Source organism: Ceratina calcarata, unplaced genomic scaffold (genome assembly GCF_001652005.2).
Source record: "Ceratina calcarata isolate Rehan_Ccalc_2016 unplaced genomic scaffold, ASM165200v1 scaffold376.2, whole genome shotgun sequence".
Lineage (NCBI taxonomy): Eukaryota > Metazoa > Arthropoda > Insecta > Hymenoptera > Apidae > Ceratina > Ceratina calcarata.
The window spans coordinates 8,123-30,885 of NW_017160784.1; the positions used below are offsets into that span (position 1 = coordinate 8,123).

General features: G+C 37.4%; 2 protein-coding genes across 5 annotated transcripts in view; one reads left to right on the forward strand and one right to left on the reverse strand.

Annotated features, from left to right (window-relative positions):
* Positions 1 to 10,268, reverse strand: part of LOC108625860 (unconventional myosin-IXa) — a 16,853-nt gene extending 6,585 nt beyond the window's left edge. Inside the window, exons 1-14 of one of the 4 annotated variants that reach the window (XM_018026185.2) lie at positions 9,723 to 10,268; positions 9,342 to 9,643; positions 8,631 to 9,248; positions 8,261 to 8,559; positions 7,922 to 8,181; positions 7,540 to 7,847; positions 7,130 to 7,467; positions 6,987 to 7,047; positions 6,623 to 6,670; positions 5,711 to 6,034; positions 3,727 to 4,629; positions 3,571 to 3,651; positions 1,287 to 3,502; positions 208 to 1,209 (exon numbers count right to left, since the gene is read on the reverse strand). In XM_018026185.2, coding sequence (XP_017881674.1) covers positions 208 to 1,209; positions 1,287 to 3,502; positions 3,571 to 3,651; positions 3,727 to 4,629; positions 5,711 to 6,034; positions 6,623 to 6,670; positions 6,987 to 7,047; positions 7,130 to 7,467; positions 7,540 to 7,847; positions 7,922 to 8,181; positions 8,261 to 8,559; positions 8,631 to 9,248; positions 9,342 to 9,634 — 6,751 coding nt within the window. In that variant the 5' untranslated portion in view covers positions 9,635 to 9,643; positions 9,723 to 10,268. Of the gene's footprint in view, positions 1 to 207; positions 1,210 to 1,286; positions 3,503 to 3,570; positions 3,652 to 3,726; positions 4,630 to 5,710; positions 6,035 to 6,622; positions 6,671 to 6,986; positions 7,048 to 7,129; positions 7,468 to 7,539; positions 7,848 to 7,921; positions 8,182 to 8,260; positions 8,560 to 8,630; positions 9,249 to 9,341; positions 9,644 to 9,722 lie in introns of those variants that run through there. The other 3 variants (XM_018026187.2, XM_018026186.1, XM_018026188.1) reach the window with 3 other exon arrangements.
* A 7,052-nt stretch (positions 10,269 to 17,320) lies between these two features.
* Positions 17,321 to 20,365, forward strand: LOC108625859 (uncharacterized). The gene has a single exon (XM_018026184.2). The coding sequence runs from the start codon at positions 18,661 to 18,663 to the stop codon at positions 19,207 to 19,209; it is 549 nt and encodes a 182-aa protein (XP_017881673.1). The 5' UTR covers positions 17,321 to 18,660; the 3' UTR covers positions 19,210 to 20,365.
* Positions 20,366 to 22,763: the final 2,398 nt, after the last annotated feature.

The following is a 22,763-nucleotide window of genomic DNA, read 5'->3' on the forward strand; positions in this document are numbered from 1 at the left end:
TTATACATTAGTGAAATATAATTCACTTCATACAAAAAGTCGAGATTTTTGTATTTAACGATGAAATTAAACATCGAAATCTGGGAGTAGCTCTTTTTACAACCAACACTCACATACATTACTAAATCTGCTCCAAACTTATCTTTCCTTTCTCTCTGTATTATACATACACATGATATATGAATTATAAAAAGTATAAAAACTTACCTGCAGAGGATGGAAGGTCATCAAGAGACCCTTCTCGGTCATCTGCGGATAGAAGTAGGTCATCGTCCGAAGAAGCTCTCGTTAGGCTGGGAATTGTTGCAGTTAATATGGCCTTTTCGTTTTGAATTTCTTCTATGTGGTCGACGAGAAGTGCCTCTTCTTCGTCGCCTCGGTCTCTGTCTCGGTCCGCCGCACTGCCACCCACGGTCGCATTTGCAGTTGCCGCGTTCAATTCTTCCGGACTCAGAATCTTCGAAGACCGTAAACTGGACAAACGATGAGTCGCCGTTTGACAAGCATTCTCGAGGGTATTTATATCAGCCAAAGTCGCTCGGACAATCCTCAATTTCTCTTGTACGATCGTCTCGACGCAACACGTTTGCCGGCCAACATCTTGTAGCGAATCTTGTGCAGGCAATGTCCTGTTCGTTCTTAGAATGCACGGTGCGAATACTATCGCCAAAGCTGACGGTGACATACGATTGTCAACTTCGTGGAGTGCCACTCGGGCTAGATGAACGATCAAACGTTCCATTAGATCGAAATTCGGCTTCGGGAGCTTCTTCAAAATGGCGAAGAGCGTGCTAATCCGATCCCGAGGGTCCGTCAGATTCGCGGCGTGTAGAAAGTCATCATAATATTCAAAAGTAAGAAGAGGCTCAGGCATGTCCCGAAAGAAACTTTTCAATACTGCTGCAAGTACATGCACTTGGTAATTTTCAAAGTCCACTTTCTCTAAATCACCTTCGTCCATCTTTAGCTTTAACTCCTTCACTTTCGAACTGACGCCACTCTTTCGGTATATGCCCTCCGTGTAAAGACCGTGCATCTCGATGGTTGTAATTAATCGATCTACCACTATTGGCACTTTACCGTCACCACAGTCTAATTTATACAACGGTATACCGAACACCTTCCGCGAGTTTGTATCGTGCAGCGAAGCGTCCTTTCCACAATCCATTGTCTTCGTGTAGCATTTCTTGTGACACGTTAACTTACAATCTAAAGAATCAACGTATAAATACATATTAGTAAGAATGAAAGAAATAAACTAGGAAAATAATAGAAAAGATATTTACTTTGACAGACAAGTCCTCGCTCGATAGGCCACATGAAGAAAGATGTGCAAACTTCACAAGCGGTGGGTATATTAATAATAGTTAATTGAAACATATGATTGCCGTGTCGTGTCGGCTCCTCCTGTTTTCGTTTCTTTTCCTTTTTACGCTTACTTTTACTTTGTTTCTCGAGTGCTTCAGTTTTGACCACCGTCATAAATTCGTTCATGAATCCCCTAAACGCGTTCACTCCCATCGTCACGGGAAAATCTTCACTGGTATTTTCTTGTTTGCACACAGTTTGCATTACGTGCAGAAAATTCGCTATCAAATCGGTGTATTTAATATTACCCTCGACGCCTTGCTGAGTAGCAACGCTGTAGGTGATTACAAGGTCGTCCTTAAATTTACGCAAAGCTTGTTTGAATACGCGATCCACTTCGCTGGGTTTTTTGCCTTCTTCTTGACCCTCCATTATGTATATCTTTTTCATAATAAATTCTTGCATCAAAGCTAATTCCTTCGCATCAGATATAATCTTGTCAGTGCTGTCATAGAAAGCGGATGTACCGGTTAAGCTGAATTTCGACGGCACTGTCTGTTTTGGGGCATCGTACGTTGTTCTGGGCGATTTCCTATTTTTTCGCCTGCCTGGAGTGTTCGCTAGCGTACACGGCATTTTAAGTACTCCACCATTTTGGATACATTTCACGTGATACAATTGTTTACAGTCAATACACTTATACCCCTGTGTAACGAATGCATCCATCTTTTCACGGCAACAAACACACACGTCATCTTTGGCAAACCTGGCTACTTTCCTGAAACAATGACCCGCTAACGTAAAAAGATTTCCTTTCCATTCTAAATGGTCCATTCCGGGTGCCAATTTCAAATCATTGGGACTTGTGTCAGTTCCAGATTTGGCATCGCCAAGTCCCGATATTTTAGTGGCTGGATCCGAGTTTCGTCTTCTGAGCTCTAGCGTCGTTATAGCATTGGACCTCATACGTTTGCCAGGTTGTTGCGTTTTTGATGCACCTTCATTTTTATTAACAGGCCAATCAGTAACCGATCTTGAAGGCAATTCGTCCTTCCTGTTTCGTACATTTGTAGATTTATGTAGATCACTCTCTTTAATCGTACTGAGATACAGACTTTTCGATTCACTGCTGTTTGCTTCTGATACACTCTCGCCCATGGATCGACATTGAACCTCACGAGTAGGACGGTTTCTCCTCGCACTCCTAACAGGTACGTCAGGTTCACATTTTTCCTTTGGTCTCGAATTCTTCTCCTTTGATGAACCTCCTTTTAACAAAGTACTTTTTAAATCATCATTCAAAGAATCCAATTTTATGGATGTATCTCCTTCCGAATTTTGCCGTTTTAAATAACTAAAATCCTTCACTTCTCTACTATGTTCATATGCATGATCGCGTCTAATGGGTGAGACTGGAACATTTTCTATTCGATCACTTGGCACGCTATTGTCGCTTAATCGGCGTTGTTCTCTACTCGTGGAACTCTCCATTTGAACAAAACGATCACTATCGAGTTTTACATTATAATTTGACGCTTCGTTTGGCTTTTCTTGTTGTGTTTGATCGAATAAGTTTTCCGCTACATTTTTATATTGAGAGACATTCGGAGAACGTGTTAATGTTGACTTCTGAGGGCCGGACATTAAATAATCACTATAATTAACGGATGAAAAATCTGTTCTACGGCGCCAGACATCCGAATTCGGGCTGTTCGATAAATTTACGTTGGACTGATAGTAGGTAATTTCTCGTGGGCTCGAAAACAGTGGGGTAGTGTTGAAAATTGGTGGGGCACTTTGTACGGTACTTGGAATATCTGTATCAATTTCGCCGTCGCTATATCCTGTCGACGAGCTGTCTGCTCGTTTACTAACTGATGACATTCGACTTGACGTATTTGTTAAGTTCGTACTTGTTGATGATTGATCGCCGCGTTTTATTCTCGTGCATGGTACCGGTTTACAACAAGAATTTTCTTGAGATTCCGAACTATTAACGCTCATTTGTGATTCGTAGCTTCTTAAGCTAGTTAAACTCTCCAAACTGCTTTTGCGCTCGTTAAACTCATCCGGAGGAAGTGAGTCCGTATTTCTTAAAATTGTATTAGGTTCGTGCAAGATTCTCGTATTTGGTGTAATTTTGCGTTTAGAATAGGACATGTCGATCGTACTATCTCGAAGCACGTTTTCCGTCCTACAATTAATTACATATTTAACAATACAATTGATTTTGTAATATAAGAAATAAAGATATTTATTTACCTGGTTGACACAAGACGATTCTGAAACTCAGTTTTGCGACACGTAGTGAATTCTAATAACCCGTGATCTTCAATGAGCGATCTGTACATTGGATAGAAACATGTTAATGATAAAGATATGTATTGCAGATTGTTTGAAGCTCTTACAACTACTTACTCATCATTGTCCCTAAGCCTAGAACATATCCTGCTGTTATTCTGAGTGTCTTTACAATCTTCGATTTTATCGGGAAGTAATTTCTTTCGTTTCTTCAATTCCGCAAAACATTTTCTTGCGTTATTGCCCCGAACGTAAGCTTGAAATGTAATCATGCATGACTTAAACTTCTTGTACCAATTATGCTGCTTGTACACTCTCCAAGTAGATTGGATATAGGTGGCAGCTTCTATTCTAGCACGTAATGTTCTTGCAAACCTTTGGGCAATTACCATCCTCCAAAATGCTTGTATTTGTACAACTGCATTCTTTAATCTAAGGAACTTCCGTCTTTCCAAACATGCGCGAAACCATTTTTGTATAGTCGTGATACTAGTAATGATTTGTTGATGCAATTCAATGTCTAACTTAATTTTTTCTGATTCCCGCAGGAATACTTTAGTTGTTCCAAGCTGATAATTATCCCTATTTAGATTTAATGTTAGTAAGAAATCCCTAACGTCGGATTGAGAACTCAACAAGCCCTTGGGTAATAACATTCTGTACAGTTGGATGAACTCTTCATATGTTAATCTAACATTGAATCCAGCTTGTCTTATTCTGACTGTTTCTAACATTCCTGTGTATCTTAATTGCCGTTGTACTGTTTCCTCGTCAAACTTGTTCGGTACTTTGTTAGCATTGCTTTTAATGCATCTAATGAAGAAAGGATTCGCCTGGTTCAGAGTATCCATAAGACTGTGCAAGCTTTGTTGAAATTGCGCTGATACTGTCATAGGTTGCTTTCGTGCTTTTCCAGGACCCGTTCCATAACTCTGTGTTCTTCCAGCAAGTGTTTTTACAATTTGAAGATTTTTTAAGCCCTTCTTACCACGTTCTCTCGGTCGGAACGATTTATTTTTCCTGTAAAGTGTTAAACATCAATATATTAACATTGAAGGACACTTTGTAAATTCCCTTTCCTATTTGTTTAGTTTCTAAGAAACTTTAAATGTTTTGATATGTATAAAGAAAAAACAGAAAAGGGAGAATTACAATGACATATAAGGCATTGCAAATAGTAACAACCAGTTATTGTTACAAATGTACTATCAAATAATAGCATACATTTAGCAAAATGTTCTTAAAATTTGTGATTAGTTGATAGCAAATATAACGTACGCGTGAAGCAGATGATATTACGATTAATCGCGTATGGCAAAGTCATTGATAGATTTAGATCTTACAATTAGTAGTATGATGGCAATATTGCTTCGATTCGTACAGTAAATAAATGCATAACGGACAGGGACTATTATTGTTAATAATAAGCAGTTTGCATTCGTTATAAATTATGAACTTAGTAAAGTCCTGCTTTCACAGACATTAGTAGTAAATTTATATTTTAAGTAGAATGCTATGAAAGGACGTGCAATTGACTGCAATTAATTTCTAGCAGTAAAGGATGTATTTATGAAAAGACTATTATAGACTCTTTTTAAGTTAACTATTTGTCGTCCATTCTTGATTCTATACATGCACTATAAATAGGATTATTGATTTTCGGCGATCTTTTAATTGAACTTATACAAATTAAACAGGCTAATTTATATAATTTTATACAAGTGAGAGAACTACTATTGTGATGTCAGCATGCATCCATTGTAGCTGATATATTATACTATGAACAAACAAATTATTAAAATGTAACAAGAACAGGAGATAATGATCGTGAGTATTATGGTATATCAAGGAAAATGATTCTGATGACCTTCAAAGGTGAGAATCTCGTAGAACAATGAATATTTTTGTAAAAAGCTGTGTCGTGATTGCACGGGAAGACCATTAAATATTCTATTGAAATGCTATTACCTAGGCAAGGAAATCCATCACCCAGGATTACTATAAAGAGCACACACTACCTTTTACCGTAGAGCAGTGAGTTTTTTTTGCAGCTTATAAATTACAAATGTTATGGAATATTAAATAGGTGCTGTTTACATACATGACTATTTGATTAGCGCGTTCCATGACGTTTGCTTCGTCTTTTGGAAGCACCCTCTCTAGCGGGGTGTGAGTATCTCGCCTGATTTTATTATTACTATGAGGCTGGTCTTCCCTGCCTCGTATTAAATAACCCTTCATGGTGGTTACATTTGGCGGGTGTTGCGTTTGATTAATGTTTCGAAATTGTGGCCACGACAATCGGTTGTTGTTTACATTGTCGTTTTCAAGTTGTATAGAAGATAATGTGGTTGTGGGTATAGCTGATGGTATACAGACACTGCGCTGCTTCTGATAGCTTGGTGGACGATTATGTTTGTGCGAACTGAAAAAGTCTCTCATGCTTAGTTTTTTTCTTTAGCATCTTCATGTAACTAAATAGTAATCATATTGTTAAACATGGATATTTAGTTTGAGCTTTTAAGTCTTCTGAATAATAGCAGAAAGAACATGATTTTATGGGGAATCTATTTTATGAGTGACTCCAAATGGAACAGTGCAAATTTTAATGATCAGTATGAATTGTATAAATGAAACATTATTACTGAATTGTTAATCATGCTTGAGAATAACAGTATGTAAATTAATATATTCTTAAATAACAGGATATGACTGTATAGCGAAAGTTATGATTAAGATTGCACTCTAATCACACTTAATACAAAAAGTGCATACAAAACTTCTAAACAATATTTTTAACACACAAGACTGCAAAATATTATATGGATTTACAAACAGTTCATAATGTACAATTTATCGTGTTATCAATTGACTTCAGCTTTGAAAATTGATGGATCAAGCTTCAAGTGGCCATAACGTAAAAGTGATGTTGTAAATCCATAGTATACATGTTAGCATAAAAAATGTAATGTTTGCCAAAATTACACATACAGTGGATCAAAGGACCACTTACGCGATTCTGTTAATAGTTAGATTGACGGTCGACAACGTCACAAGATGGCTACAGGGACAAAAGACACGTGGCCAATGTAAATATAATTAACGTTTGCTTTAATTATAAACACATACGAACTTCTTCAGCTTGATGCAAATGTTATTAACGCACAACGTATTTATACTTCGTAGGTGAGATAATATGCAGGTAAAACATATTCGAAAACAAGCGCAATAACATTGTCATTTGTTTATCACGATCATTATTATTTAACTAATAAATGTTGCTCTATATTATGAGTATACAAGCAATTATGTATCCTCGAGTCACCTTTTATGAGAGTAAAAATTATGCAAAAATAATAGAGGAAAGTAATGTGTACCTTATTAAATTCTCGTTCGGTGTCCTATACCTGTTCTGAATAGACGTCTTCGTACCATCAGCTAGAAATGAAAAAAGAATATTTTCCTCTCGTTATTTAGTGAGAACGCAAAATACAATCTATAGAATTCGTTAATACAATACCTCGTCCATGTCTGTGAGCTCGACCTGCTTCTTGAAAAGCAAAATGAGCACGAAAAAATGCTCGAAGTATTGCCCATCTAAATACGGCAACCGGGTCTGCACCAACCAATTCTCGAACAAAAGCGAGAGAAGAATTTTTCAATACACCAACAACTCCATCGGGCCGCATTAGATCCAAATTTTTTTCTCTCATATTAGCAGCTTGATATTTAACAGCCCCTGCATAATGTCGCACAACAAAGGCTGCTTCGCGTCGTTGTGGTGCCTCATAAAACGGATTGTCTTTATGTACTGAATTAAATTTTTGTAGCAGTGTCTCGTTCGTTGCACCCGGAAAGCTATTACATTTTTTTTTACTTTAAAATATGCTGCTTGCTGTAAATGTTAAATGAATGACACAAAATACTAACTTGCACTGATCGTCCAAAAGGCAAAGGAGGCCATTCGGTTTCCCTTCTATTAAATTTAAGCAACCTGAATTATCGCTATATCCTATGTCTGTCCATCTAATCCCCTGTTTTCTGTATTCTCGTTGTTCATATTGAAAAACATGTTGATTGAAATAGTGTTGCAATTGTTCATTTGCATAATTTATACATAATTGTTCGAAACTATTGCACGTTTTAAAATCCTCAAAACCAAAAATATCTAATACACCAATACTATTGCCTTGATGATCTCTAAGAGTATCTTTTTTTGAAAGCAAAGCATGATTCACCTAAGACAGACGAAGACACATGATGTATATCCACACAAAATATGTACCCACAACTTATAGACACAGTATCATACCTGAAGTACTATCCAATCAAATAGAGCTCCATACAAGCATTTGGCCATAGCATCCCTTGCCGCAATTGCTTCTGGAAGCCTATAGTTGATGACCAAAGTTTCTCCAGAAGCTCTTGCACGTTTGGCAGTAAGTGCCGCCAAAAGAGTTTCCTGTTTAACTCTTAACAGTTCTGATATTAACGCGACTACTTCAGGATTTTTAACACCTACAGCCTCGTCATGGTGGTGATAAGATTTTCTAGGTTGAAACTCCACATTACCTGAAGTAATAAGGTGAACCATTATGTAATTTCATACATGATACTTAGTAATTTCGCACAGCATATGTTTAGTAATTACCGAGTAGGAGGACAGCTGACAAAACTGCGAATAATCGTCTCTGTTTTTCTGGTGTGAATCCAACCATTTCCATTGATTGTTTCAGTCTTGAGAATTCATGACGTTCGTCAACATTTTCGAGCCCGTAACAACCACTTTTATTTAAATAATTGTAACAATCACAACTTTCTAAATGCAGAAGTTGCTTTTCTTGCTCACTTGCCCCAGCCAAAAGGTAATAGAATACATGATAATTTCTCTCATTTCTACCTTGGGAAACTATTCTCGATTTTTCCAACAGGTATTTTTGTACAACGGCTCTGCAAATGATTTTTTTTTCTTAAACATAGGTGTTCTACTCATAAGAGTGTCTATGTTTAAAAGATCTTACCCGTGCACCATTCCATTTTCCTTGTAATTTACTTGGATAAATTTTCCAAAACGACTGCTATTATTATTGTGTGCAGTTTTTGCATTTCCAAATGCTTCCAGTACTGGACCAGCACTGAGTATCGTTTGTTCAACACCACTACCATGAGAACCTTTCTGACTAAGTGCTGTTAAATGGTGTAGCAGAAAATTTGTTGATTCTGTTTTACCCGAGCCACTCTCACCACTGATAACTATGCATTGATTTCTTTTTTCTTTAAGCATACAATGGTATGCTGCATCTGCTATAGCAAATATATGTGGAGGTATATCTGGCCCCAACCTTCTATTTTGATACAGTTTCACATATTTCGGATTGTAAATGGGATAAAACTTAAATGGATTCAATGCAATAAGTATGCTGCCAACATATGTGTATATGTTTCCAGCCAAAAACCTAGCCCGAAGGTTGTCCAATAGAGTTTGTTCATTAAGATCTGGTAGTTGACATAGATCAGGATATTCCTTGTCTCGAGGCTGATACAAGAATCTATTGAAATAGTCCTTGAGGAGTTGTGGATCCATGGGAAATCTACTGTCTGACCACAAGTAATCTGGTTGTTTTTTACGCAAGTAGAACCTAAAAATTGAAAGAAATATTAATATCCAATAAATGTTTACCAACTGTTAGTAAATCAAGTGAAAAGTTAATATCAACATGAAGAATGTTTACCTATAATATTCTTCTTGCACTGCATTTTTTGGCCATAATAACATAAGTGCTACAGGGCACTCAGATGGTCCTAGCCTTCTTTCTTTACATTCTTGCCCTACAGAGTTGCCCACTACTTCTGCTAACTCGTAACCATTAGAAGCAGATGCATCACCTAATCCCAATCTTTCTATAATACACTCTACTATCTCAGCTGATGAAGTTTGCTTCGTAGCTTTTATTGAAAGTGCTTCATATTCTGGGCTCCATTCACCCACAAATACTTGCACTACCCCTGAGCCAGAACTATCCATTTTTTAACCCTGTGAAACAAAATAATAGTCATTTGATCGTAAATCAATAACTATGTATAAATTTATCATTAATTATATGCGGAGTTACCTTGTTTTGTATAGGGTTAACAAATTTTTCCTCTATCATTCAGACAAAATCTCAAATGTATCGTATCCTCTTCTTTTTGTTTTTCAATTATATACAGCCATTGATGCAAACGTTTAAAATAACATTTATACATTTTGTTTAAAAATGTTCACTATTACAGTCTCGATTATTCTTATTGTTTATTTACAAGTATTCCTTACATTAATTTAGTTTTGTCAAATGCATTCAAAATTAGCCAATATTCATAAACTAAAAGACCTTATTTATATACATGTATATATCACGTCAAATCTTACTCACAAATTGGTTCAACAAAATAAAAATTTGTGAATATTACTTTTCTTTCATTTTAGCACAGTATATAGAAATATTGAAGTATTCCACAAATTTTTCTTGAAGCTTTTATTTAAATTCATTATTTAATTTGATCAGTAGAACAGAATACCGTAGAGTATTTTAAACATTGACTGATGCATTCCTTCATATAATAAAATAGAGTAGTTAAAATTATTTTCTTTTTAAATTTATTCAGTCAACTTTATAGATTTTTATTGATTTTGTTCTTTAATAGTTAGAGTATTTTAAATTTATAGAATAATGCATTCAATTCAGGTATCTTGTATTTAAAATTGAATATTCAACAAAACCTTTGTGACAGCCGTCATATTTTATCATGACATTCACTATGTACTTGGAGAGAATATAGGTATGCTATTGTTGGCAGGCAGTAACCGAGTTTTCCCACTGATACAATAATCCAAGGTTCTCAATACTTTGTAAATATTCTTGTGCCATCTGAGTATTTTAATACACTTATTGCAAAAGATTACAGATGTGTTTGCATTTGTACATATTATAAAACTTTTGTGCGTTAAGGAAGTATCTTATCTGAAAAAAAGAAACATGTGACACATCAGTGTTTCAAATCAGCTACAAGATACAAATAATATCATAGTTACATTACTATCAGACAAATTCCTTTGGTGCATAGAAATATAACTCTCAATACATTTATAATTTAAAAATATTTTGCTTTCTATTTACACTTGATTTTTCATACAAATACTTCAACATATAAGTATAAACAATGTATCAATAAGAATCAATCTAATTTAATGAGTAAGTGTATATTTTCCAGTTAGTAATTCTAACCTTAACACGAGATAAAAAGAGATCTCTATATTTCTTTGTTTCTTTAAAATGTTTTTATTTTTGCTTGCTTATGCATTGTTATGAATTTTGTGTTATATACACATAAAAATATCCTTCTGAGTCTCCTTATTACCGGTAATTTGTCAATTAGATGATATATAATTTATCTTATCACAAAAAGAAGGAACAACGTAAGATTATAAAATCTCGGGTGAACGGTAATCATTATACATCGATCATTTGCTGGATACACAAAGGATTGCGAAAAACGACATACGTTCCCGAGATACCGATTGCTTCGGACTTGACGGCTGACATTCGCAGGAAAATCGTCTTCTGATGCCGATTGGCGGGTCATGGACCATACCACCAATCAGCACCGATCTGCGAGTGTGAACGTCAACAGAGTAAACCGGGCTTAAAGTCATCAAGAATTTCTCGTACAAGCATGACACTAGTTTGTTACATATCATCGTTAAAGAATGTAACGAGAGCATGCAGGTCCCTCTATTCGAAGAATATGCTTTTTTTATTACCTCCTTCGCTGATAGCAAGATGCTCCGTATGACACATTCTTATAAATCACCAAAGTCCTCAGATACTCGGACATGCTTTCATGGACTTGAAATTTCACTGTAAATGCACTGCCGTCTGTTCGCGATTTCCAGTTCTTTTCCTTCTTGTTCGTTTTTTTGAGATGTTCCCTTTTTCGTATAGCATTACCAGGAACGTATTATCGAAAGAACTATACGTGCAGCTGTAGATCTCACACACTTGACACACACTGTCCCTCTATTTTCTCGTAACAAGAGAACACACGTACAATACGGGCGGATTGACACTTCAGTAAACAAGATATTCTGTCACTGATTCTTCAGCGCTACGTCGTTTGTCGTCGGACTTGCACGAAATCGCACCAATATTCGCAGTTAATCGTGTCCGTCGATTAATAACACCGATGACACGGATAATGGGCCCTTGCCCAGTTTATCGTCCTTCGTCTCCTCTCGGGATCCTGCGTCCCGATACGTCCACCATTTCGATTTTTCCGATCACGTGGTACGTAATCCAGCTTACGATTGGCCTGCTCCTTATGACCACGTGACCGATCGCTAGAGCACAAACTTCCATTGTAAGGAAGGTTGCTCTTGGAGCTATCTGTTGATCATTTCACGAAACATTTTGCGTAGGATTTTTATATAATCTAATAATAGCAACCTCATAAAAATTGTCTATAAAGATTTCCAAAAACACTTTTAATATGTTTACGTTAATATTTCGCATAAAATAATTCAATTTGAATACATTTCAAAGTGTTCAAATAATATGTAATGAACTGAAAATAGTAGGAATATGTTACTGAATAATTGTATTTGCATAATTTAGCATACGAAATTAGAATACATGATTGAAGTAATATGAAAACATGAAAACATAACGTATACTGTTGCAGAAAAGATTTTTTGTTCGATGAAACTGCAGACTGAAGTATCGATCGTGCGAACAAAAATCTTATTACAAGATCGAAAATAGTATAAAATAAAAATTATGTTCATATTAATAATATTACAGTAAATAACGAAGTTAATGAAGTAAAAGACGTTTTTATTTTAAAATTGTTTTTCTTTTTCAAAATAACTTATAATTATTTTTTACCGTAGTTTAGTTATGTTTGCATGAATTTTTTTTTAATCTTATCAATTCTTAATTTAATCCATCATAGTGTTTAATATGTATTTATTATGTATGTAGAGGAAAAGTGTCACTCTTCGTTTTGTGATCCTACCTTGGAAAATAATATTATAATAAGTTGTACTTTACACACCTCGTGTAGTACTTCGAATGTTAAAGAAAGTAACAAAACTTAAAGGAAAACTTTAGTTCGACTCTTTTCACATTTGTCATCATATTTAGAATATTCATTCGGACATTAATGAATAAAAATTGTAAATTCGCGTTTGGTAACATACAATGAGTAGAAGTTTCTTTTATAAAAAATGTTATTTCATTTACGAAATAAAAGTAGTCGTTTCGTTTTTTTATAACAAGCACAAATAAAAGAAACAATTATATATACTGTTAACACTCCCAGTGAGTGAACAGCCAAGGGAAAGCGAAAATGCACCGTGGGTGTTCAAAATAGTTTATTACCTCCTATATTCGGACTGCTGGTAGCGACCTTTCCGATTCGCAGGTCGACTCTCTTTCTCGACTGATTTCGACGACTCCCTCCGACGACTCTCTTTCGAATCTCTCCTGATCGATCGCTCAGTTCCAAAAGGCTAACTAACTGACTGTCTTAAACTGTCAAACTGTCTGGACCAACTGCCTGAGTCCAACTGTCTGAGTCTAACTTTCAACAGACCTTCTAACTTCCAACTGAGTCAAACTCCTTGACCAACTCCCAATTGAACCGTGTCCTCTCAAAAACGCGCCCGCTATTTATTTGGATCCTAAGACCCGCCTCCTCCTTCGCTATCGATCGACGTCGTCGATCATCGGAAACAGCGTTCTCCGTTTTTATGATCAACCTCGTGGAAAATGCCCAATCTCTCGGTTGACAACCGCCCTTTTCCCGGACTTCCACGCCCAGGCGGAGTCCGCACCAATCTCCTTCCTTCTAACATCCCCAAACACTTAGGCCCTAAACATCGCGCGGTTCGCGGCCCGAACTGGACCCCCCAGACCTCGTCCAACCGCGGACGCCAACGCTATCAGCAGCCATGTGTTTATACTCAGCCCTCGAAACCCGAGCTGATGCTGTTCTCTTTCGAGGAAGAGGCAATAGATCAATTGCGAGAAGTTCGACAGTTATCGAATCCAAGCTTGTCCTAATAATCTAAACAGTTTTCTTACTCCGCATTTCAAACGCTCGTTACACAGCCGTGTCCGTTGACAAATGTATTATTAAAGAAAGCTCAGCTCGTTCCCACATTCACCCAAGCTTCGCTTGTGACGTGAGGAAAACTCTTCTTGAGAAAACCCACGCCAGGAACGGCCGTTACAGTAATAAATAAATCTACTCGAGCGTCGTCGACCAAATATATTTACGAGCAAGGTAACGACCTAAGACTAAACAGGCACAATACGACCGATACTTGAGATACGCGAGCTACGCGAGCCAGCTTTTCCCGGAAACACAAGCGAGTCTCCCTCAAGAAGCGACACGTCTCCTGGGGGTATCTGGCCACAGAGGAAACACTCCCAAGTTTTCCATCCGTTCCGGGCCTCGTCGTTTACCAGCCTTCATCGGCCTAGGGCGAGGAAAGCGGCCCCGATCGGTCCCTTAATTGAACCGTCGTGCACGTGGCCTACACAACGGTGTCGAAACCGTTGTGCTGAGACGCTCACCTTTAGAAGTCTCGTCCGTAACATATACGACATTTTAACGACACTTTATAATATTGTTAATATTTATAAAACGACACTTTTTCTAACATACTAGAATATCATCTTTTCTTCGTATATTAACTAAAATATTTGTAGTCTTAAATTATTGTTTTCATTGCTTTGGAAGCAATTCACTTTCTATCAACGAGAGATAAATATTATAGCTATCTCTCGTTGATAGAAAACTGCAAATATTTTCGTACAAGTATACAAAGAAAAGATGATATTCTAGTATGCTAGAAAGCTAGTGATTGCTTTTCTCACTGATTGTGAAATAGATATACATATAGTAATATAATAATGGAATGCAATACACGTATAATTAACGGCTGTGTAACGCAAAATTTCAGTACTGGCGTCCTCTTTGTGTTTACATTAACGAAACTATTTGCTCGGTAAATCAATACGCTTGAATCTGCTAGCACATTTTGCGTTCCTAGTAGCTCCCTAAGTAGATTACTTCGTATACCGTCAGACAAAACAATGTCCTTGATGTCAATAGAAATAGGTAATCAGGTAAAGGATGAATATTTCGTTAAGATGAATTAATGAATTTTCAATTCTAAGCAGTTTTAAGAGAATGAAACATTTTCGTAAAAATTGTTGATATTCAAATTGTCAAAGTAACTATCAAATATTTATTACAACATTTTAGGTGAAATGTTTTGAACGTAATGTGCTTATAGAATACGTATCTAAGAAAATTCAGATATGTATGAAATCAAAAATCTTAGGGTCACTAATCGCAATATCGAAGCTCTGAGAATACGTAAAGTACATAAGTATCGGTGGCTAATAGAACATACTGTAGAATATTCGTAACAATTGTGTTATAAAAATTATATGTTGTTGAGAAGACCATTCATTGCACAAATTGATAAATAAAGTATTTAATATATCTAAACGTTTTTAAATTAATTCATCTCTTCCGGAATTACCCTACTATTGAATGCCATTATTGGCTAATAGAACATACTGTAGAATATTCGTAACAATTGTGTTATAAAAATTATATGTTGTTGAGAAGACCATTCATTGCACAAATTGATAAATAAAGTATTTAATATATCTAAACGTTTTTAAATTAATTCATCTCTTCCGGAATTACCCTACTATTGAATGCCATTATTTCTATTTAAATATTAAATTTATTCATAATTATAGATACAAGTCTATTATCAATATTATTTTATGTATAAAGTACATTAGGTAAATGTCAAGCACGTACAATGCGCGCGGGCGGAAATGTATATTTAATCATATTTGATATCTGATTCCATATCATGCATTTAATTTCGAACGATCATTTTTAATCGTGCGTTGAATATTAATATACCAAATGAAAGCAATTTTTCATCATACTCATGTAACTAAAAACTGGATGTATCATAGATGTTTCCAATTCTTATGTTGGTATATAATGAAATTATAAAACAGAGTTATAACAATTCAAACGTTCTGTTTGGCGAGCGTAATGGAATCTAGGGAAATCAGTAGAAGAAACTTTGTTTGCAAAGTTTCGTCACGTTGGGCGAAATGCAGTTTCTATCGCAAGTTTCATCCTTGAAGAATACCACATAGAACGTGTCTTAAATATTAATGAATTTCATCATAATCAAACCGCATACTCGATTAGAAATTGATGTGTACTAATTTTGCCTATCTTTTGCAAAAGGAAAGTTTTTTATTAATTAATATTTAATTAAACTTACCTTCAGAGTACACATTGATAGTCGCAATGGTGAATGATTAGACGTCGAGCAGAAGTTGAAAGAGAAGATTCGAGTAAAATGGTTTTCGTGTGATGTCTGAAACGAGAAAAACGACCGCCAACATGACGCATTGAAAGCGAGCCACAAAAGTTTCGCTTTTCTTCGACCGTATATTGAATACTGCCTTGGCTGCTTTTTAGAAATATTTTTCTCGGCTTTCGAGTCACGAGATCCAACGGATCTGTTATACATATAGCTTCCGATATATTTATATACAGCGCTCGTATACTGTATACAGTTCGTTCACGGTTGGCTGATCATTGCTTCTAGATGTAGACTTATGAGAATCGAGGAAAAATTGAAGCCAATGGGAAAGAATTCAAAGTACAACCAAGATGCATATATTTCTTTTCGTTTTATAACGAACAAATATTAGTTTAATTTTAGTAATCAGTAATTGAAGGTGGAATGTATATTACGTAACGTACTATTGTAAATATAGTCGATTTATTTATGTTATGTAACGTAGTACGCGTGACTTGTTCTTATATATCATTAGACATTCCTTGCATCAATTTATTTGCATTAATGAAATTTAAATTCTTACCTGGGCGTGTTTACGTTACACTAAACGAAGCGAAGTAGATTTATGAAGTATATGGTCAGACACGTCAGTGCTACTACCTCTGCTACTACTGCTATACAGAGGCCACCGAGCAAGTAGTATTACCGCAGAACAACGGAAACGATTTCCCAGTGGTACAACTCAGCATTCGATGCAATTTAATGTAAGAGTAACGAATCCGTTATTGGTTCTATGCCACGATTTTACTTAATGTTAGTTTGTAAATGACTTAGAATTTATGATTCTATGACAAATTGAAAGTAACACAAAGTTCCTGATTATTTATAAATTATTTAAAAAAATTTTGTAATTAATGCTTACTAGTACAATTACAATTATTTTTGCGATATTATTAGCTTATTACACAATATATCGCTTTATTTGGAACGAATGTCGCAAAAATACCGAATTCTAAACATCTGGCTCGTTCAACTTTCTACTATAACCGCTTCTCACGCGACCAATAACACTTCACGTGCAACTGTTTTAATGAAACTATTTTCTATCTAAAATACACCGCTTCGAAATATCATAAGGCTTGCGTTATTAATGTTATAAATATAATATATTATAAATAGAGAACAGTTTCAAATTTTATTGAAATACCTTTTATTTTTAATCATCCTTTTACGTAACACACGGATTTAAGGAAGAGAAACAAATGATTGAAAATAGTATATTGAGATAATGCAAATATATATATTTGTTAATTGAATATTTCTTCCCGCTTCATGTCGAGATTGAATAGAACAGACAAACGAATAATCTTTGCATCTAAAATAAACGAAGTACTCGAGCAGAAAGTGAAGGAACCCATTCAGGCTATAAATTTCTAATTCATACTCGTGCCTCGTTTAATCAATTTCCTGTGCAACACATCACGTGGGTGGAGGGAGAAGGTTCAGGAGACTTCTATATGCAAAAGTCGCTTAAACTCTAACTGGCAAGATGCTTATCGTAATAATTAACAATTTGTTATACGCTGTGTATTACATCGTGTAAAGCGATGTAAAGAGAAAAAGAGTATAGGAGAAAGTGACGAGACGGATTGTACGCACGATTAATCATGAACAACAAGAGAAAGAGTAGTTGTGAAGAATTTGTAAAGAGATTCGAGCGGACGCCGATTAAACGTTGTGTTGTCGGACAGAAACATCGACTATATTAAAAAGGAATAAGACAATTGCAGCGAAATGCACGGCAGTTCCGCGAGAACAGTCGAAAGGGGTGGCTGATTTGTGGTCGCTCGTCGAAGACGACCGTCGAACGCCGGTGGCGCTCGTGCATCCCCGATTATTCGACGCCCGCGCTGTGCCAATCTCTTGACGTAGCAAGATGGCGGCGGCGTGTCGGAGGCGTCTCCGTCCGCACAGTGCTCGACGTCGAGCAGTCCGCGTACGTTCGCAACAACGTTTCACCGTATTAATGTGGTAGTGCATTCGGTGCACCATACACGTCCACCACCACGGTTCCATTTCGTGCTTCACGTCGTAATATCATCAACAATCAGAGAAAGAACCCGCGACAAGGGGAGGTCGCGAACAGTGTCAGCGCCGAGAAAATTTAACACACACACACAGTTACAGAGGGAGCAATAGTGAATTCAATCGGTTTTCTTTCGCAATAATTCTCCGATTTTTGCTCCTTGTGGTGCGTGCTACGTTGTCTCGTCCACCCCTTAATACCTTCACTTTTCCTCCTTCCTTTTCCCTCCGTTTTCCTTTCTCTCTTTCTCTTTCTCTCTTGTTTTACAACCCTCTCTTTTTTTTATCTTCTACCCACCACTAATTTGTCGCGAGCTCTGCCTCTAGCAGTCGTACATATATGTACAGTACACACATCGCGTATACTTCGTTTCATTTTCGTTGTTCCTCGAATTCCCGGAACGTCGTGTCTCCTTTCATTATCCGTCCCGGTTTTTCTGTGATCGTGGTGAAATGCCCGTAACCGGTGGTGCCTCGAGACGACGACAAGGACGTAGCGCCTGTCGTTGGTGTACGGTTCCTTGACGAGCACGGTATACGTGGAAACCGGCGCATGCACTGCAGCCTTTGCTACTATGATAATAACGAGAAAGGTGGCACGGTGGGCGCTCCTCCTGAAGCGAGAGGCGCTCGGCCGAACCTACGGTGCACAAAAGCGGTTCGAAGAAGCATCATCACACGGTGTAAGAGCGATGCTGCCTTATTCTGGCCGGATAGATGACAACATCGAGACCGACACAGACACCGTGGCCACCGACCTGCACAGGATCAGCAGCTGCGTCGCGCTGGCGCTGCCGTTGCCGTTCTCATACTACTACCGCTACTACTACCCTCGTGCTGCTCACATCGCCGCCTCGTTGTTAAACTCAAATCGCCGCACGCTCGCCGACAACCACGAGGACAAACTTCTGTTAATGTTTGCGAGAATCGTCGAGTCGCAAACGACACATTTCGATTCGGCAGCATCATTGATTGTGACAAAACCAAAAAAGGAGCAACAGGACGTGCACGGCGGACAGGAGAAGGAGAACGTGGTGGTCGGACCGATAGACAAGGAAGTAACAGTGCTAGCAAAGAGTAATCGCCTTAACCGTCAGAACGCCCTGGCACGATTTTCCGCGTGACCAACAGCCACTTGCTGTTACATCGTGTCGATGGTAATCGCCAACGCGGTTCACACGGTACCGGCTTGGTAACGGTTACGACCCCTCGTGCATACACGTTTACGGTGAACGCGATAGCACATCGATCAGTATACCTGATCGTTAAACCGAGCTTTCGGATACTCAGAGACATATACAGGTTAGAGTAAAAGGGGATTAATGAAACGAAGTGCATCCATGCGCGCGTGATCTTTTGTGAATCGTGAATTGTCAGTGACGATATTCTCATAGCCGAGTGCGCGCAAACGGGTAAATAAATTTGTTTCGTGAGTCCGTGAATCGTGATCCGATCTCGCCCGGCGTTTCGCGCTTCCGAGTTCTGTGACATAGAGCGTCGTGCGACGACACTGCACCACCAGGGCTACGATAGAAGACACGGAAGTGTACTACCTCGTTTTGTTATTGGTGCACGTATGCCAAAGTATTATCAAAATAGGACAAAACTCATTGCGAGGAAAGACACGTTGTGAAAACACGTAATCAAACGAAAGAGACAAGAGATCAGAAAACCTAAAGGGAAAGAAACGAACAGGAAAAGAGTGTGATACCGAACTGCTCGTTGCATTCGTACTCTGCCCTGAAATTTCGATTCGCGTAGCGCCATATCACGACCATACTTATACATATTGTACTCCTCTCTGTCCGATACTCTCTGCCTCCCCTTTCCGCCTATACTTCTGCCTTTATCACTTTCTCTTTCTCTCTGTTCCTTCCTCTGTAATATTCACGTATACAAATATATATATATATATGTATATATATGAAAGCATACGTATTATAAATAGACATATACATAAATACGAGTGTAATATGCGCGTTTAACCGTATACGCGCGCGTCGTGTTCCTCTCGCATTCACGCATTTCTAACGTGTAGTACAGGCGCACAGTGCGAAAAACAAGAAAATAGTAAAGTAATATTGGTGCGGAAAGGGGGTTGTGTACGCCGTAATACGCGAGTGCGGTACTTTGATCCGGCGTGTCTCGTTATACGTGTAACTGCATCACTTTCCTACGCATTTCCACGCCACGTCAAGTGCCGCTCGGCCAACTAAGCGAATTTCTCAGCGCGTTAAGCCGATCTACTAGGAACATCTTCGAATATGTCGCTGCTCAGCGTCACAGGTACGTCTTGCTTTTTTGTCAAAACTCCTGTATGTATCTACTTACCCTCGTTGTTTCCTTCCGTGATTCGCATATTTCAAGATGCCGATAAGAAACAGCGAAACGTTTGAGTGGTAAATAGACATGAGATTTTCGATGGGACGCGATGCTTATTAAATTTAATTTATTGTTATACCATCGTGATATTTCTATAAGTTATATCAACTGTTTTTTCGTGTTTTCAATTTACACAACTTTAAAATATTTTTTCTAGTTAAATATATGTTTACAAAAGCTTATATGTACTTTCTAAAATTTTCGTACTGAAGTGAGGCAATGCTGCTGGTAATTGCTTTGGTACGTATTTCGTTTCTCTATGAGTGAATAATTCTACTTTGAAGCAGTTTACTCGAAATTTTCTGGAAGAACGTAAAATAGAGTTATAGCGCGAACGATAAAGTAAGGTTAGAGCAGTCATGCAAGGATGGCTGCCTCAGAACGGCTCGAATATTTTCTGCGCTCTCATCAGATTTAAAACTTTTTTCCTGTTTTGGAATAAAGGACTCTCGAGGAGAGCGAATGCTCCGAGGCAAACTTGCAGGAACGGAGAAATGTTTAAGTTAGTGATGGAAACAAATTCCCAAGATGCGTGGCAGAAATACTCAATAGAGCAAAGAAGACCGTGTTGATTAATATACGTTTTTCAAGTAATTAATTATTCTAGTAATGAAAAACATTTACCTGACGCGTTCTGTTTTGTAAATTCGAGTGTGAATGGTTCGCACGTATTTCTCTGTTGCATTCTTAGTTGTAAAATTATATAGCTTATAAATAATCTTAAATTCTTATTTCGAGTTGAAAAGCTAAACAGTGTATTTATACCGACTGGGGGTACATGAATAATGGAAATATTAGAAACAAGAGGAATTGTTTCAGTAATTTTTCATTCTTGTTCTGATAATATAAAAAGCGTAAATGTGTATAAAAAAAAGTGCACAATCTTTAACGTTACATTCTATCTTTAGTGTATAAAAGGATTTAACTTTTCTGGAACTTGAAATAAGGTCATCTAATTGTGGTATCTGTTCCCACTTTGACTTTCTTACAATTACATTAATACTATTTTTATTGATATTACTCATTTGAACTCGAGTCACATTTATCTTTTAATTGCACGTGTAATTTATATATGCAAATAATATTTTTACCTAGTCTATTACTTTGGCGCTTGAGAAGCTGCCTCGAGTAGTATGTATTTTAAGATTTATCCATTGCCATCACAAATTTTTAATTTAAGGAAGTAAATCCCGTTTAAATTACTATTCCTCTTGAAGTATGGAGGGATTTCAGTTTTCAGTACATTGTAAACATATTAACTTCAGACGAAGTACCTAGGATTTTCTATTCTGACTTTCGTATTTGGTCTCGCAACGATCCGGTCTTGAACGACTTAACCCAGTACTATAAATGACCAAAAGAACATTTACTTACTTGGAAGGTTATTTCTACATCGACTCAGACCTGATCAGTAACTATTACCAATGTTCTCTATCGCGTATTTCTTTAAATATATACATATCTAATACACGTGGTAAATCCTGTAAGATTTCACGCGAACTGATCACTTTCTATTTACTTTGTTGCCGTTTATATGAATGAAGAAGCGATTCTGAAGTTATTCACTACAGGAAAATCGATCCAGAAGCCAAGCTTAGCTTATTCTAAGAAACTAACTAATCACTTCTAATACAGTAAGGAAACTATAAAGATTTTTATTAACTGATTGTCAATATTGCTTTCGTCTTTATTCTATGTATCTGCTCATAAATATTACTAGACCTTGAGGTCTTGTCGTTCATGTAGACATGTGTACGAAGATCGCGTAATAGTATTCAGGTGGTAATGTTCTTTTAATGATACGCTTTTGGTATACGCTGATAACAGAGCATACGAGTGTTCCTACGGAAGAATAAGAGAGAGAACGAGAAAGTCCGCGAGAGAGCAGGAAGAGAAAGAAAGAGAAGGAAAGAGACGGTATAGTTCAACGGTTGACCCCGGTACACGGGGTCATTCCCTTCTTCGATCACCACCACCAACCCCTACCAGTTCTACCGCTCGTCTACCCCCCACCATTGAGCCAACCCCTTCTCATGCTCGTATCTTCCAACGATGCTCTACCTACCATCACGACCACGCAACTCGACTCTCTTCTCTCTCGATTGGCCCCGACCGTCCAATGTAGCTACGAGGTGTATGCTACGGGAACGTAAACTCTCCTCGTGCATACGTTTGCTTGACAGGGACGATGTTTAGGCAAAAGCTTCACCTAGATCTTCCTTTGGCTGTCACTCCGTCCGACAGGTAATAACTTACGCGATATTTGATTTATGGTAATGTTGATGTGACGGGTTTA